Source organism: Dreissena polymorpha, chromosome 3, assembly GCF_020536995.1.
Source record: "Dreissena polymorpha isolate Duluth1 chromosome 3, UMN_Dpol_1.0, whole genome shotgun sequence".
Classification (NCBI taxonomy): domain Eukaryota; kingdom Metazoa; phylum Mollusca; class Bivalvia; order Myida; family Dreissenidae; genus Dreissena; species Dreissena polymorpha.
Genome location: NC_068357.1, coordinates 10,405,746 through 10,422,358, shown reverse-complemented (window position 1 = coordinate 10,422,358; position 16,613 = coordinate 10,405,746). Strand labels below are relative to the sequence as shown.

The 16,613-nt window shown below is 36.1% G+C and overlaps 1 protein-coding gene across 2 annotated transcripts in view; it reads left to right on the top strand.

Moving 5' to 3' along the window:
* LOC127873165 (F-box only protein 11-like) overlaps positions 1-14,999 on the top strand; it is a 35,778-nt gene extending 20,779 nt beyond the window's left edge. Inside the window, exons 11-19 of one of the 2 annotated variants that reach the window (XR_008046010.1) lie at positions 135-438; positions 3,440-3,534; positions 4,692-4,814; positions 5,298-5,383; positions 5,685-5,905; positions 6,317-6,535; positions 8,089-8,197; positions 10,726-11,077; positions 11,110-14,999. Coding sequence is in view for 1 of the 2 variants with exons in the window: in XM_052416826.1 (XP_052272786.1) it covers positions 135-438; positions 3,440-3,534; positions 4,692-4,814; positions 5,298-5,383; positions 5,685-5,905; positions 6,317-6,535; positions 8,089-8,197; positions 10,726-10,954 (1,386 nt within the window). In the remaining variant the exon portion in view is untranslated. Of the gene's footprint in view, positions 1-134; positions 439-3,439; positions 3,535-4,691; positions 4,815-5,297; positions 5,384-5,684; positions 5,906-6,316; positions 6,536-8,088; positions 8,198-10,725 lie in introns of both variants that reach the window. The other variant, XM_052416826.1, reaches the window with a different exon arrangement.
* The last annotated feature ends 1,614 nt before the right edge of the window (positions 15,000-16,613 follow it).

Here is a 16,613-nt window from a genome sequence, read left to right as displayed (position 1 = left end):
ACAATTTCGTTCTCCTGCAAACAATACAACAAATCATCTTGATTTCCTAAATTCTAATTTTAATGACTGATGTTGAACTTGCAATGGTCACATGTGTATAATCTTTCATCCGTCATCATTGTGTATCCCCACAGGGCTACTTTGAGAACTGTGATATACACAACAACCGGATTGCTGGGTTTGAGGTGAAGGCAGGTGCCAATCCAACGGTCACCCAGTGCGAGATTCATCACGGCCAGACAGGTGGCATTTACGTCCATGAAAACGGCCGTGGCCAGTTTATCGAAAACAAAATTCACTCAAATAACTTTGCTGGTGTCTGGATAACGTCAAACAGTGATCCAACCATCAGGAAGAATGAGATCTACAATGGGCATCAAGGGGGCGTGTATATATTTGGGGAAGGCCGGGGCCTCATAGAACATAATAATATTTATGGTAATTTTGATTGTTTGTAAGCTTTATAATTTGTCTATTAATGCAAGATATTTCAATGAAATTGTGTGGATAAATCATTTTTTATGATTCTCTAATATGTGATGATCAGTCTGTCCCAAAGACCTTTTTTTAGACTTAAGACCTTTGGACTATGAGATGTGAAGAATTTTACGGCTTGAATGTTTGCTTTATAGTCTAGAATAGAAGTGCCACTTCTTATAAATGTGTATTTATTGTCCCCTACCGGTGAAACCGGAGGGGACTTACGGATTGCGCTCTATGTGTCAGTCTGTCTGTCAGTCCGTCACACTTTTCTGGATCCTGCGATAACTTTAAAAGTTCTTCATATTTTCATGAAACTTGAAACATGGACAGATGGCAATATGGAGATTATGCACATCAATTCATTTTGTTCCTACGTCAAAAAATTGTGGTTGCTATGGTAACAAATATAAAAAAAAAATATTTTTTTTACTGCTAATGGTGGAGTTTCACCGGTAGGGGACAATATTGCTTGGCAATCTCTTGTTTTGTTTAACTCATAAATATATGCACAAAGGAAAATCTCGCAAGTTGAGTAGGGAATAGGCCGGCTGGCTTGCCCTATCTGTTTCATTTGTTATTTGTATGCAAACAAAAAAATAGTAAGTATATGTAGACAATAAACTGCATTTTTAGGTAGTTTCTCTTTAATGACGGACGTTATTTATTTATAAAGTACAGACATTTGAACAGTTATCAAAAATGTACAATAACACAAGTGGCAAAAGTTGCATAGCTGCATTTTTCATTTCCAGCAAGTTCAACCCTTTTGTAAATCACAATGGAATGATTTTATATCATTTATAAACATAAACTCCGTACTGAAGTGGGAACATATAAGTCATTTATCTCTATACACCTAGCTCTGTTGTTCCAGAACTAGCTGGCTGATATTTTGGATGCAAGAACTTTTCAGTATTGATTGTGTAGTTATAAGTTTGGGAAAAAGTTTCTTAGCAATATTGTTATTTTTTGAAAGCTCAATGAGACTTTGATCTGGGCAAAATTTTTAGTCCAATGAACAGCCAAGACATTTTTGGCGCATAATGCATAATTATGTTTTTATGCCCCCAAAGGGAGGCATATAGTTTTTTAACTGTTTGTCAGTCCGTCCGTCCGAAAACTTTAACATTGGTCATAATTTTTATACGCCCGTATAAAATACGGGACGTATTATGTGAAACCCCTTGGCGGCGGGCGGCGGGCGGAAGGCATCACTTTGTCCGGACTCTAATTCAAATTGTATTCATCCGATCTTCACCAAACTTGGTCAGCAGTTGCATCTAGTTGATATCTAGGCCAAGTTCGAATATGGGTCATGCCGGGTCAAAAACTAGGTCATAGGGTCAATAAGTGCATTTTCAAAGGGGCCACTTTGTCCGGACTCTATTTCAAATTGTATTCATCCGATCTTCACCAAACTTGGTCAGCAGTTGCATCTAGTTGATATCTAGGCCAAGTTCGAATATGGGTCATGCCGGGTCAAAAACTAGGTCATAGGGTCAATAAGTGCATTTTCAAAGGCATCACTTTGTCCGGACTCTAATTCAAATTGTATTCATCCGATCTTCACCAAACTTGGTCAGCAGTTGCATCTAGTTGATATCTAGGCCAAGTTCGAATATGGGTCATGCCGGGTCAAAAACTAGGTCATAGGGTCAATAAGTGCATTTTCAAAGGGGCCACTTTGTCCGGACTCTATTTCAAATTGTATTCATCCGATCTTCACCAAACTTGGTCAGCAATTGCATCTAGTTGATATATAGGCCAAGTTCGAATATGGGTCATGCCGGGTCAAAAACTAGGTCATAGGGTCAATTAGTGCATTTTCAACGGCGCCACTTTGTCCGGACTCTAATTCAAATTGTATTCATCCGATCTTCACCAAACTTGGTCAGAAGTTGTATCTAGACAATATTTAGGTCATGTTCGAATATGGGTCATGCCGGGTCAAAAACTAGGTCACAGGGTCACTTAAACCATTTCAAGCATTCAGCATGGTGTCCGCTCTCTAATTGAAGTAATTTTCGACCGATCTTCACCAAACTTGGTCAGAAGTTGTGTCTAGACAATATCTACATGTTGGTCAAGTCCAAATATTGGTCATGCCAGGTTAAAAACTAGGTCACGAGGTCACTTACCGGTAGTGCATTTAAAGCATTTAGCATGGTGTCCGCTCTCTAATTGAAGTAGTTTTCATTAGATCTTCACCAACTTTGGTCAAAAGTTGTGTCTAGATGATATGTACATGTAGGTCAAGTTGAAATATGGGTCATGGTAAAGTTATCAAGTTGTCCAAAGCCTTAAAACGGGCGTATCTTGTGACAGTTTGGCACTCTTGTTGCAATATTGAAGACATTCATATTTGGCATGCATGTGTATCTCATGGAGCTGCACATTTTGAGTGGTGAAAGGTCAAGGTCATCCTTCAAGATCAAAGGTGATATATGTGGCTTCAAAGCGGCCCAGAAGGGGGCATTGTGTTTCTGACAAACACACCTCTTGTTCATGTTTTTATGTCCCCCACCACTATAGTGGGGGACATACTGTTTTTGCCCTGTCTGTTGGTTGGTTGGTTGGTTGGTCTGTTCGCGCCAACTTTAACATTTTGCAATAACTTTTGCTATATTGAATATAGCAACTTGATATTTGGCATGCATGTGTATCTCATGGAGCTGCACATTTTGAATGGTGCAAGGTCAAGGTCATCCTTCAAGCTCAAAGGTCAAATATATAGCTTTAAAGCGGCGCAAAAGGAGACATAGTGTTTCTGACAAACACATATCTTGTTTTATTGTTGTCATGTGGATCCATATTGCTGAAAATTCATCAATCTGTAACTGATGATGTTCAACAAGTTCATGGTATTAGTTACTTTAAATTTTAATAATTTTTATTTGCAGCTGTACTTATATTTTTAACAAAGCATACATACTGTATATTTGTTTTTGTGTTGCAGGCAATGCTCTGGCGGGCATTCAAATCCGAACCAATAGCAATCCAATAGTTAGACACAACAAAATACACCATGGTCAACATGGCGGAATTTATGTGGTGAGTAAAGAAAAATATACTTGCATTCATTATTCAGAGAATGAGGCTGTTTCTTTGGATTGGCAGATTTGCTTGTCATTAGATGTATGGATCAGAAATTTGATGACGAGGATTTTGTAAGTAATACAAAAATGTGTCGCGTTCTGAGAAAACTGGGCATAATGCATGTGCGTAAAATGTCGTCCCAGATTAGCCTGTGCAGTCTGCACAGGCTAATTAGGGACGACACCTTTGGCTTAAACTAGATATTCGGTAAAAAAGGACTTCCTTTAAACGAAAAATACCATTAAAGCGAAAAGTGTCGTCCCTGGCTAATCTGGGACAACACTTAACGCATATGCATTTTGCCCAGTTTTCTCAGAACAAGACACATTTAAACTACATGTACATTGATAGGTACATTGATGTACAGATAGGAAGGCTGCTGTTTTGTATCTCAACGATGCAGCTTTATTTAATTGTAATTTTCCACAACATAGTATAAATGTCACTTTTAATATTGCTTTCGTAGATTGAATAACCATCTGGTTTGATTTAGCTAACCTACTTACACGATACAAATCTCGGACACTTAAGTGATTTAAAAAAAAAATTTGTGAATAATGTTTGGTAGCATTATGTCAATGTGTTTTGGCTTCTTAATTTTCTATCTTTGATTATGTTCTTTAGTAAGATAATAAGTAAATACTGGTTGTGTTTCCAACTTTGAAGGTCACAATCACTCTTATGGTCAAAATGATGCTGTGGGAGAATTCTGCACGTATGGTTGCAGCACATGTTTTAAGGATGGTTTAATGAATCCATAACTGAAGTTTTGAAATTATTGAGGACAAAATTACTACATACTAAACTTTCTTTAAGCAACTCCTGATATGACCTGTGTCATTGAAAAAAATGGGTGTTATGTGCCCAGCTTAGCACCAAACGAGCCTACGCAATTCGGTCCATAGTTCCAGGACCTATGTGCACTTAATAGTCACACAGGGCTTAATTGTTTCATTAGCAGACAGGGTATTTCCTGACTAGCCTGGGCAAATATGCAGGCTGGTCTGGAGCTATGCTTGCCGCATATGGTATAAGACTCATTTTAGCATGATGCAGGTCATGTGTAGGTCCAAGATACTATGGTATACATATGTGTACTCTTCTGTTTGCAGCATGAGAAAGGTCAGGGCCTTATTGAGGAGAACGAAGTGTTTTCCAACACACTTGCCGGCGTGTGGATTACCACAGGTAGCACGCCAGTCCTGCGACGCAATAGGATACACAGCGGGAAACAGGTATGGGAGAACATCAAGGTTACATTTTCAAAATACTATGTATAGGTTCATGGGGTGAGATTTTGTCTTTCAGCTGATTCTCCATTTTGAGTGTCAATGTTGCTGCACAAATAGTTCTTAATTTGTATTATTATGTTAAAAAGGAATTGGTTTACCCAGTCAGGGGTATGTTGTTTTTTCCCCCTGACAGGTTTTCAAATATAAACTCCTGATGTGTTTGTTTCATACTTGAAGTCTGTATACCCAATGGCCTTATTAATTAAAAACTAATTATATATATTTTAACTACCAAAAAGCTAATATTCATACGTTTCTTAGCATTAAGGAATTAAACCTAGATGTAGACTTTATTAATTGTACTAGTATTTTCAAATTCTCTAAAGCACAACTATTAACAGGGAAAATGTCTCATCCTTCAAATAATTTTGAGAAATTCATCTGATCTCTTACCTGTGATCTTCCATGTGTTTATTTCTACTACAGGTTGGAGTGTACTTCTATGATAATGGTCATGGAGTGTTGGAGGATAATGATATCTTCAATCATCTGTACTCTGGTGTTCAGATAAGGTAGGGTGAAGGATAGAGGTGTTTAAAATAAGGTATTGTGAAGGAAAAAGGTGTTCAAGGATCTTTTTTTTTATATAATTTTTAGTGTTTAAAACCTTCGGTTTTGAATTGGTGAATATGTATTTTTGACTGTGTGAATGGTTGTCTGGTTTGTCTGCAAGATGACTTTAAAAACCATGATAACTTGAATTTTCGAGGTAGTAAACTTGAATTTTCGAGGTAGTATGGTTGTCTAATTCCAATGAATTTCATCACAATCTACTGTCAGATATACTGACAATTATTTTAATTGTTTTTTCAGAACTGGGAGTAATCCACTGATTCGACGGAACAAGATCTGGGGTGGACAAAATGGAGGAATCCTAGTGTATAATAGTGGTCTCGGGATGATTGAGAACAATGAGATATTTGACAATGCCATGGCTGGCGTGTGGATTAAAACGGACAGTAACCCAGTGTTGAGGCATAATAAAATCCATGATGGCCGTGATGGTGGCATCTGCATATTCAATGGTGGCAAAGGTATGGGAATTGGGCTGCTAGATTATTGTATTCAAAGTTTGTAAAGGGTTTAGTGTAATGCTTATGTTCGGCATATATAAAAATAAATAATCTAGGTATCTTAGTGTTTTGTTTTCTGCTTCAGTAGTTATGCTGTCCGGTCAAAATTGTTGTAGATTTGTCAGAAAATATACACTCAGCTTTGAGAATGTTTTTAGCTCAAGTTTGTGATCACCTTTTGTCCGTCGTCAACATTTGCCTTGTTGACACTCTAGAAGCCAAATTCATTGTCTGATCTTCATGAAACTTAGTCAGAAGATTTGTCCCAATAATATATTGGACAAGTTCCAAAATTGTTCCTGTTGGTTAAAAAACAAGTGGGGCGGGGCATTTTTGTGCATTAGCTCTTATTACAAAACTAATCTGTTCCAGGGATCCTTGAAGAAAACGACATTTTTCGCAACGCTCAGGCAGGCCTCCTAATCAGCACTCAGAGTAACCCAGTACTGCGACGGAACAGGATCTTTGATGGCCAAGCGGCGGGTGTTGAAATCACCAATAACGCGACGGCCAATCTCGATGGCAACAAAGTGTTCAATAATAAGTTTGGAGGATTATGTCTCGCAAGTGGTGTTAACCCTATAATGAAAGGTAGAATAAAAATTGGCTGGATGTATTTGTTAGCAAAAATGTTAATATATTACAGCGGTATGATTGCTCCTACTTTCATTTCCTTTAAAAAAAAATTATATCTGTTTGCTTTTGGGAATTTATGGGTACACTTTGATATGGTTGAGATTGTTTTAATTGTAAAAAAAATTCCAGTCAAGTTATATGTGGAAATTTCAGTACAATAAAGTATAAGTATACCGGTAGATACCATGGAATCAAAGGCAAAAGCTCAATGCTTATTAAGTTAGTCAGTATAGTTTTGTACTGATAGTTATGCCCCCCTTCGAAGAAGAGGGGGAATATTGCTTTGCACATGTTGGTCTGTCGGTCCATCCACCAGGTGGTTTCTGGATGATAACTCAAGAACGCTTGGGCATATGATCATGAAACTTCATAGGAACATTGATCATGACTTGCAGATGACCCCTATTGATTTTTAGGTCACTAGGTCAAATGCCAAGGTCACGGTGACCCGAAATAGTAAAATGGTTTCCGGATGATAACTCAAGAACGCTTAGGCCTAGGATCATGAAACTTTATAGGTAGATTGATCATGACTCGCAGATGACCCCTATTGATTTTCAGATCACTAGGTCAAAGGTCAAGGTCACGGTGACCCGAAATAGTAAAATGGTTTCCGGATGATAACTCAAGAACACTTATGCCTAGGATCATGAAACTTGATAGGTAGATTGATAATGACTGGCAGATGACCCCTATTGATTTTCAGGTCACTAGGTCAAAGGTCAAGGTCACGGTGACCCGAAATAGTAAAATGATTTCCGGATGATAACTCAAAAATGCTTATGCCTAGGATCATGAACTTGATAGGTAGATTGATCATGACTCGCAGTTGACCACTATTGATTTTCAGGTCACTATATCAAAGGTCAAGGTCACAGTGACCCGAAATAGTAAAATGGTTTCCGGATTATAACTCAAGAACGCTTATGGCTACAATCATGAAACTTCATAGGTACATTGATCATGACTCGCAGATGACCCCTATTAATTTTGAGGTCACTAGGTCAAAGGTCAAGGTTATGGTGACCAGAAATAGTAAAATGGTTTCCGGATGATAACTCAAGAACGCTTATGCCTAGGATCATGAAACTTCATAGGTACATTGATCATGACTTGCAGATGACCCCTATTGATTTTCAGGTCACTAGGTCAAAGGTCAAGGTCACGGTGACCCGAAATAGTAACATAGTTTCCGGATAATAACTGAAGAACGCTTATGCCTAGGATCGTGAAACTTGATAGGTAGATTGATCATGACTGGCAGATGACCCCTATTGATTTTCAGGTCACTAGGTCAAAGGTCAATTTCACAGTGACAAAAAACATTCACACAATGGCTGTCACTACAACGGAGAGCCCATATGTGGGGCATGCATGTTTTACAAACAACCCTTGTTTAGTGCCAGTTAAGTATCTAATGTCACCTATTCAGCACATATATGTTGTGAGGAACATTTGTGAAGGACATTGAAACTTGAATGTCAACCCTTGTCTTGTACTGATTTTAGATAATCAAATCTACGGCAACCACAACATGGTTCAGAAAGCAGTCAGCTCCGGCCAGTGCCTGTACAAGATATCCAGTTACACAAGCTTCCCCATGCATGACTTCTACAGGTGATGAATAGTCTTGTGTATTTCTGTTGTGGTATGCAGATATGAGCTGTGCTCTGTGATAAAGGGGTTTAAGAAATGTGCGTAAAGTGTCGTCCAAGATTAGCCTGTGCAGGGATGACACTTTCCGCGTAAACTATATTTTTGCTTAGAAGAGACTTTCTATAAACGAAAAATACCATAAAAGTGTAAAGTGTCGTACCTGATTAGCCTGTGTGAACGTGCATGCATTCAACACCCTTTTCATAGAGCACCGCTCAAATGTACTAGTGAATGTGCTGTTATTTTTGTTATTCAGTGTAATGGCACAGTGATTTTCCTTGTCAAATTGGGAAAAGTACCCATACCGGTTCAATTGGGAAAAATTGAGTCGTGAAAACCTCAAAATTGGGAAAAATCGAGTCGTGAAATCCTTAAATTGGGAAAATCGCGTAGTGAAGTTTGGGTCTTATTATATATTATAAATAACAAAATATTATAAAGAACACACAAAGTCAATTACTAGTTGTTATAATCTCTTATAAAGCAATGTCTCTCTCTTTCATTTTTTTGAAAATTTCAACAATCTTTGATGTTTGATCATCACTCAGTTGCTGGCATCCCTCTCTGCACAGCATCATTAGTGCTGTCAATGTTTCCTGTGATAGACGGTTCTGATTGGTCGTGCAAAGATTGTTTGAAATCTTGAAACCAAACTGCGTCAGTAAACGGGATCCACTTGCCTGTTGACTCTTTTTAGTGTTTTTGCATAATATTTGCTATTATGACTCATTTCAAACTAAGATAAGGTTACAAACCGACGTAAAACAGTACGCTGGCTGCCTGACAAAATAACCGGAAGCAGAAACGACTCTATTGATTGAACGCGTTGAATAATAAAACCCGAAATTAATCGAGCGCGTGGTTACACACAACTATACGATTTTCTTTGTTCGCTCGCCGAAAGTTTGGTTTTGTTACGAAACCTTCCATCTTTTTGAGAAAAAATTCGGACGCCTATTGGGATTTTTTCAGATGCCGATTGGGAATTTGGGAATTTTCGCTCGATTGGGAAAGTACCGTTTATCGGTACTTTATAAAGAAGGAGAAAAATCGCTGTGGCATTAATGATTTTTACTACAATTCAAAGCTTGTCTTTTTATGTCCCCCACTATAGTAGTGGGGGACATATTGTTTTTGCCCTTTTTTTTGTTCTGTTGGTTGGTCTTTTGGTTTGCGCCAACTTTAACATTTGCAATAACTTTTGCAATATTGAAGATAGCAACTTGATATTTGGCATGCATATGTATCTCATAGAGCTGCACATTTTGAGTGGTGAAAGGTCAAGGTCATCCTTCAAGCTCAAAGGCCAAATATATGGGTTAAAATCGCTCATTTAATGTACACTTTTGCAATATTTCAATATTCAAGATAGCAACTTGATATTTGGCATGCATGTGTATCTCATGGAGCTGCACATTTTGAGTGGTGAAAGGTCAAGGTCATCCTTCAAGGTCAGAGGTCAAATATATGTGGCCAAATTTTATGAGTATTTTTGCAATATTGAAGATAGCAACTTGATATTTGGCATGCATGTGTATCTTATGGAGCTGCACATTTTGAGTTGTGAAAGGTCAAGGTCATCCTTCAAGGTCAAATATATGGGTCAAAATTGCTCATGTAATGTCACTTATGCAATATTAAAGCTAGCAATTTTATATTTGACATGCATGTGTATCTCATGGAGCTAAACATTTTGAGTGGTGAAGGGTCAAGGTCAAGGTCATCCTTCAAGGTCAAACGTTATATACGTGGACATAGTGTTTCACAAACACATCTTGTTATACCACTAGCATCTACAAATACCAGTGATACACTGATTTGCCCATCCTTGTGCTTTCTTTCCGTCCACCATTAACAGGTTAAAGCAAGTTTCGCAAACATCAATAATACTACCTACGAAGCTTTAATACTTGAATGGATGATATCTTTAAGCACTATCAACACATTCACATCACCTGAATTTATTTTTACCTGTATGTTGACCTTCTTTTGGACTGAAACTAATTCTGGTGCTCAATATTCTAGATGAACCCAAAATGATATGTTTTGTCTATTATCAATACTTCTACATCGCTGAAAGCATTTTCACCTTTACATGTACCTACTAATGGACATATTCAAAAGAACCCATCAATCAAAACTGACAAGAAAGCAAATGGTTGATTGAATGCAGCGTCTTGGTCTAACTTACCCTCAGCACTAAGCTGTTCTCCAAAAAAGGGACACAAATTCACATAATCACAGCATTATGGCCTGTTCATTGCGAAACTGTTTGAATCTTAAACTACTATCCAAGTGTCACTTAGAATTTACACTTAAATGCTTTTTTTCTGGTCCCTAGCCTTCTGGGTGAGGAACAAGCTGCCTTGTATAAATTGCATTTTTATTTAATAGAAAGACAGTATCATCCCTATATTTTGTGAAATGGATCTGATTTTGTAAGAAGATAAGAAGAAATTTATTAACTTAAAAATGGTTCTGTCCTTCAGGTGCAAGACGTGCAACACAACAGAAAGAAATGCCATATGTGTGAACTGTATTAAAACTTGCCACGGCGGTCATGATGTTGAGTTTATACGACATGACCGCTTCTTTTGTGACTGTGGCGCAGGAACTTTGAACAATTCGTGTCGACTACAGGGTGAGCCTACGCAAGACACGGACACCCTTTACGACTCGGCTGCGCCCATGGAGTCTCATACAGTGCGATTAAACTGAACCTTCATGCTGAATGGGCACCAACACCTACCATGCAGTGGAAATAAGTTTGCCAACACCTACCATGCAGTGGAAATAAGTTTGCCAACACCTACCATGCAGTGGAAATAAGTTTGCCAACACCTACCATGCAGTGGAAATAAGTTTGCCAACACTTACCATGCCAAAAGCCAAAAAGTGTGTCTTGTGTAGAAGAATACCTTGTGTTACAGATACCTTAACTTATTTTTCTGTTAAGAAATGCAGTCATGAGGGAATGGAATTTGATTTTGTTTTGTATATTCACAGCTGTAGAAACCAGTGATGAACGTACATAAAGCTCTTTGAAGAAGACAGAGATTAACTTTTTAAATACACAATGGGTACTTGTTCACAGATTTTCAGCATTTTTTAAAGTTTTTCATGAATGCCTGATCTGTCATGAATGCCTACTTGACATACTAAAAGGATTTAGAAAACTAACATATAACAACATGAACATAAAACAAACGTTAAAATATTTTTAAGAATGTTAGACCCAACCGGGGTCGTTTGGGAATGAAAATCTGCCTTTTTCACCCCTTAACCATCTTGACAGTTATATTGCATCATGCATGTTTTAGCACAAGTAAGAAAACCACGCGCTGATTAAAATCTCAAAGAAAGCCAACAGAAGCAGTCCCAAATCATTCAATTGTTTTGCATGTGTAATGCCTCGTAATCTTATCCATTGCAAGCAATGATCCCCTACTCATAAATGACTTTTTGTATTTTAACTTAATTCTAATGTCAGTAGTGACATTCTTTTATTGTGTACACTTGTCTTATGGTTTTTGATATAGTAGTGCCATTCTTCTATTGTGTACACTTGTCTTTTGGTTTTTGATATAAAAAAATTGTAGAGTTGTCAATTCATCATATCTGTGAACAACAGTTAATGTAGAAGATAAGTATGTTCTTCAACTGCTGTACAGCTTTTTATATACAATGATCACAACTCAAACTTATGCACACAATTTAATTGCACAGTGTAGATTATCCTGTCAGAGCCTATATTTTCTGGTGCTGTTATTTTAACAACAAATTCTGTTGTGGCCATAGATGTTTTCATATGACCAGTATGCATTTGTGTTTAATGTAAATCATTTTTATATGAAATTTTTTTTTTATTAATAGCATTTTCCATTTTGTATAAGTTTTTATTTAAACATCATTTTTGCTTGCCCTCGATGGGTAAAATGGGTAATAACTTTGAAGTTCAGATAACTCTTCATATAACTTTTAGTCTTATTTTTTGTATATGTTCATATTTTATATCGCTATGTACCATTATCTTAAGTAGTTAGGGTATTTTATGGCTTATATCAAAATAAAGTGTTGATTTTTAAAAAGTTAGAATTATTTTTATGCAAAGGTAGCAACCACTTGTTGCAATTTTCAAAATCACCATTACTATGGTATGACACAGTTATGAGTTTAGCAGTATTACTATTAATACAATTATTTGTATAGGTTAGTCACTACTTGGTTAGCAATACTTATCCTGCAAACAATCCTACAATTTCTACATTAATTTGAAGCTTATATATGGTAAGTTCATTTCAATATTCTTTCTTCTTTAACTTGTATTTTATCAAGTTACATTTAACTTATGTATTCTTTATCTGAACTGTATTAAATATGTGTTTTCCCATTTAAAATATCCTATATTTTAAAATAGAGAAATGATGTCTTAAAAACTTGACTTATAAAATGCCATTTCTTCATTTAAAAGAGTCTTATTATGTAATCTGTATTGTCATTCAATTTAAGACACGTCCTTGACTCCTCTAGCTTTTATTCTTTGTTTGATAGTCACAGGGATCCAAAATTAGCCTAAATCAATATGCTTTAATGGCAGAATTCTGAATTGCCAGGCCAAACTGCCCATTCCAACTGCTGGATGGTCAAAGAATGTAAGTTGGGTGTGAAACCATAGTATGGGATATATTGTAGACATGCTATGCAGATACTATAGTTTCACACTAAACCATGGGATGTACTTTCTTTCTTAACAGTAATAAACATTTTGTCCTTTTACTTAGAGGCATGTTGATAAAGGAAATATATATGCATAATAGGCCATTATGTCACTTTATATTTGTTTACAGATAAACGGGACACGAAGTCCTTACATGGCAAGGTATAAGTGCCCAGTCACACTTTTAACAGCAATATTTGTAAAATCATCTGTAAGTTCTTGTAAATATGCATGTACAAAGTGCATATAACACAGTTATCAAGTTTTATTGTACAGAAAACTTATTGTTGTGTATAGATCTTATTTTTATCTGTACAGATGTCAATGTTTTTGTATCGCTTATTTCATAGTCTCTAAGGTGTTGGTTTTATTGTTGTTGACTGTTGTGGCACTTGTAGTTTCATTTATCTCACTGTTAAGTGCTAGCTTGAAAGCATGCCTCATTGTATAATCTTCTCTAACCCTCTATTGTATGGTAAGCAGTCTTCTTGTATTGTTTGATCAGCTGATATAACATTGTAGTTACTTAAAAATTTATATTCTTAATGTTTGCATGGGGAAAGTGAAATGTCATTTGAATCATTTTGTGTCTGAAATCATCATTTTGTGTCAGAATTTTTGCTAAGCACTAATCACACATCATTACCATTTTTAAGATGCCCTCACAAATAAAAATTACTACTTATTGATATAAATGCACACTAAGTGTGTAATTTTGTATCAAGAAGCATGAATCTTTTATACCTAAATTGTAATTCAATGTTTGAAACCTAGTTTATTGCCAAGAGACATGTTTTGTAATTATAATTGTAGTACAATTACAATTTGTTTTAGATTTCCTCTTGGGTGAACCATTTTGATGGGTGAATTTTAGAGGAATGCAACTGTGGTCATTTTGACATAGGATGTGGCTGTTACATTGTCTGTGCAGTCCAATCAGTCTGTTTAACTTCATTATTCATTTTTAGATCGACTATTATATATGACATATTATATAGTGGAGCTATCCTACTCACCCCGGCGTCGGCATTCCCGTTAGCGTTAGCGTGCAAATTTTAAAGTTTGCGTACTACCCCAAATATTTCTATGTCCTTTGACATATTGCTTTTATATTTAGCATACTTTTTAACCAACATGACCCCAATCTATAAATAAGAGCAGACAACTGTATCAAGCATTTTGACAGAATTATAGCCCCTTTTATACTTAGAATATGCATATTATTGATAAATCTATGTTAAAGTTTGCGTACTACCCCAAATATTTCCTATGTCCTTTGACATATTGCTTGTATATTTTGCATACTTCTTAACCAACATGACCCCAATCTATAAACAAGAGCAGACAACTGCATCAAGCATTTTGACAGAATTATGGCCCCTTTTATACTTAGAATATGCATATTATTGATAAATCTATGTTAAAGTTTGCATACTACCCCAAATATTTCCTATGTCCTTTGACATATTGCTTTCATATTTTGCATACTTCTTTACCAATATGATCCCAATCTATAAACAAGAGCAGACAACTGTATCAAGCATTTTGACAGAATTATGACCCCTTTTATACTTAGAAAATTGAACATTTGGTAAAGTGTTTTGGTCCATTTTACTCCTGAAGTATCATAGCTATTGCTTTCAGACTTGGAAAACTCGCTAACTATCGTATGGGGACTGTATAGGGCAAGTTTCATAACTCTGGTTGGCTTTTTAACAGAATTATGGCCCTTTTTTGTCTTAGTAACTTTGAATATTTTGTTAAATTTTGTGTTTACATCCACTTTACTTTTCAAGTATCTAGGTTATTGCTTTCAAACTTTAAATACTTTCTTACACGATGATGGTACTGTACCTGGCAAGTTTAATTTGACCTTGACCTTTAAATGACCTTGACTCTCAAGGTCAAATTAATAAATTTTGCTTACATTGCCATAACTCCTTTATTTATGATCAGATTTGATTCATACGTTGACAAAACAACACTTACCTGACATACCACAATGCACTCCACCCAAACCATCCCCCACGCCCCACCCCAGAACCCCACCCCCCCCCCCCAACCCCCACCCCCCCAAAAATTTTATTTTTATTTTTTTATTTTGGAAAGATCATCTATTAAATGAACACCCACCCACATTATACCCCCCCTCTCCATGATGGCTTACATTATACCGTCAAGCACTCGAATAGTTGAGCGCACTGTCCTCTGACACCTCTTGTTTTACCTGATTTTCTGTTACATAGCTGTGTTTGAGAAGTTAGTAAAAGTTTTCTGTTCCCTGTACCAGTTTAAGTGCTCATTTATGTGTCACTGTCAAGAATTGGAATTTAGTTTTAGGTTAAATTTTAGGGATTATATGGTCTGACGTTTACATTGTTTGGTTTACCTAAAATTACCTTTAATTGAAATGCATTAAACTAAATGCTACCGTTTAAACAGTGTATCTCTATCCTTTTAACAGCATTGATACCCTTTTAGTAAACATTATTTTCCGAATGTTTATATTATATGTGGGTAACCCAATATTCTAGTCGCTATCAAATAGGTTTTACTGTATTTTTTTGTTTACTTTTATTGGAAAAATAAGTTCATACAGTTTTAAATACACTAGAACATTCTTAATAGGGATTTGTTTCATTGTTTGGGTTTGGAACTGATATCTGATAGGGAAATGTTAGCAATTACAATAGTTTCCCTCTGAAGCAGCGACTTTTTGGTATTGTTGGTGGAGAGTGGCTGTATGTGTTTCTGTTATATTTGTTAGAAAGTTCTGTTAGTTTTAAGATAAATACATTTATATCTTGTGATATTTTTTTAGCTTTTCTTGCAGGTTTTCTGTGTCTTTGTTAAGATCTCCAATAGTTAAGAGCATATTAATTTTTTATCATTGAGCTCACCTTGTGTTCAAGTAATATTATCTTAGCATTGTTAATTATTACCAAACATCTATTGGAAGAAGAAAATTACATCCGAAGTTAACATAAGCTTACATTTCACACATATTTTTTTAGTTTGATTGCACTTCACTTTTTTATTGTAAAGGTTTTAATTTCAATTTCATTTGTATGGATGTTTACTGCCATGTCCACTCTTAATGTTTAAGCTTTTATTCTCAGCCTTCAGATTTATTGACACAAAACTTTGTTTATATCTTTTTGATGAATGTAGATGTTTGCAGACAAAGTTCATTTGTTATGTTATGCCTGCATTTTGTTTAATATCATTTTAGCTAGTTGTTCAGCAAGTTTTATCACAATAAACCGTCATTTTTGTAGTTTAAGCCCAGTATGAAGAGTAATGAATTTATTTATATTCAAAACTGATCTTTGTGTTTTGCAAATTATCATAAACATTAAAAAAATGATAAACCATCTGTTTTGCTGTAAGTTCTTTTCCCAGCTTATGAAATCTATTGGTGTGGAACCAGGATTTATAGTTACGAGCTTAAATGCAGCAAGAATAGTCATGACAGATTATGAAACACCTCGGAAAGGCTTGGCAAAAATATTGTCTTATAAACGCGGTGTTAGAGTGGATGAGGTGTCGGCCTAGCGATAGGGAGTTTGTGGGTCGCTCCTTACTCGGGGTGCGTTCTCATTATCTCCTCCATAGACACAAAGTACTGGTTCTTTCCAGGAAACGGACTCTACCGTGTCC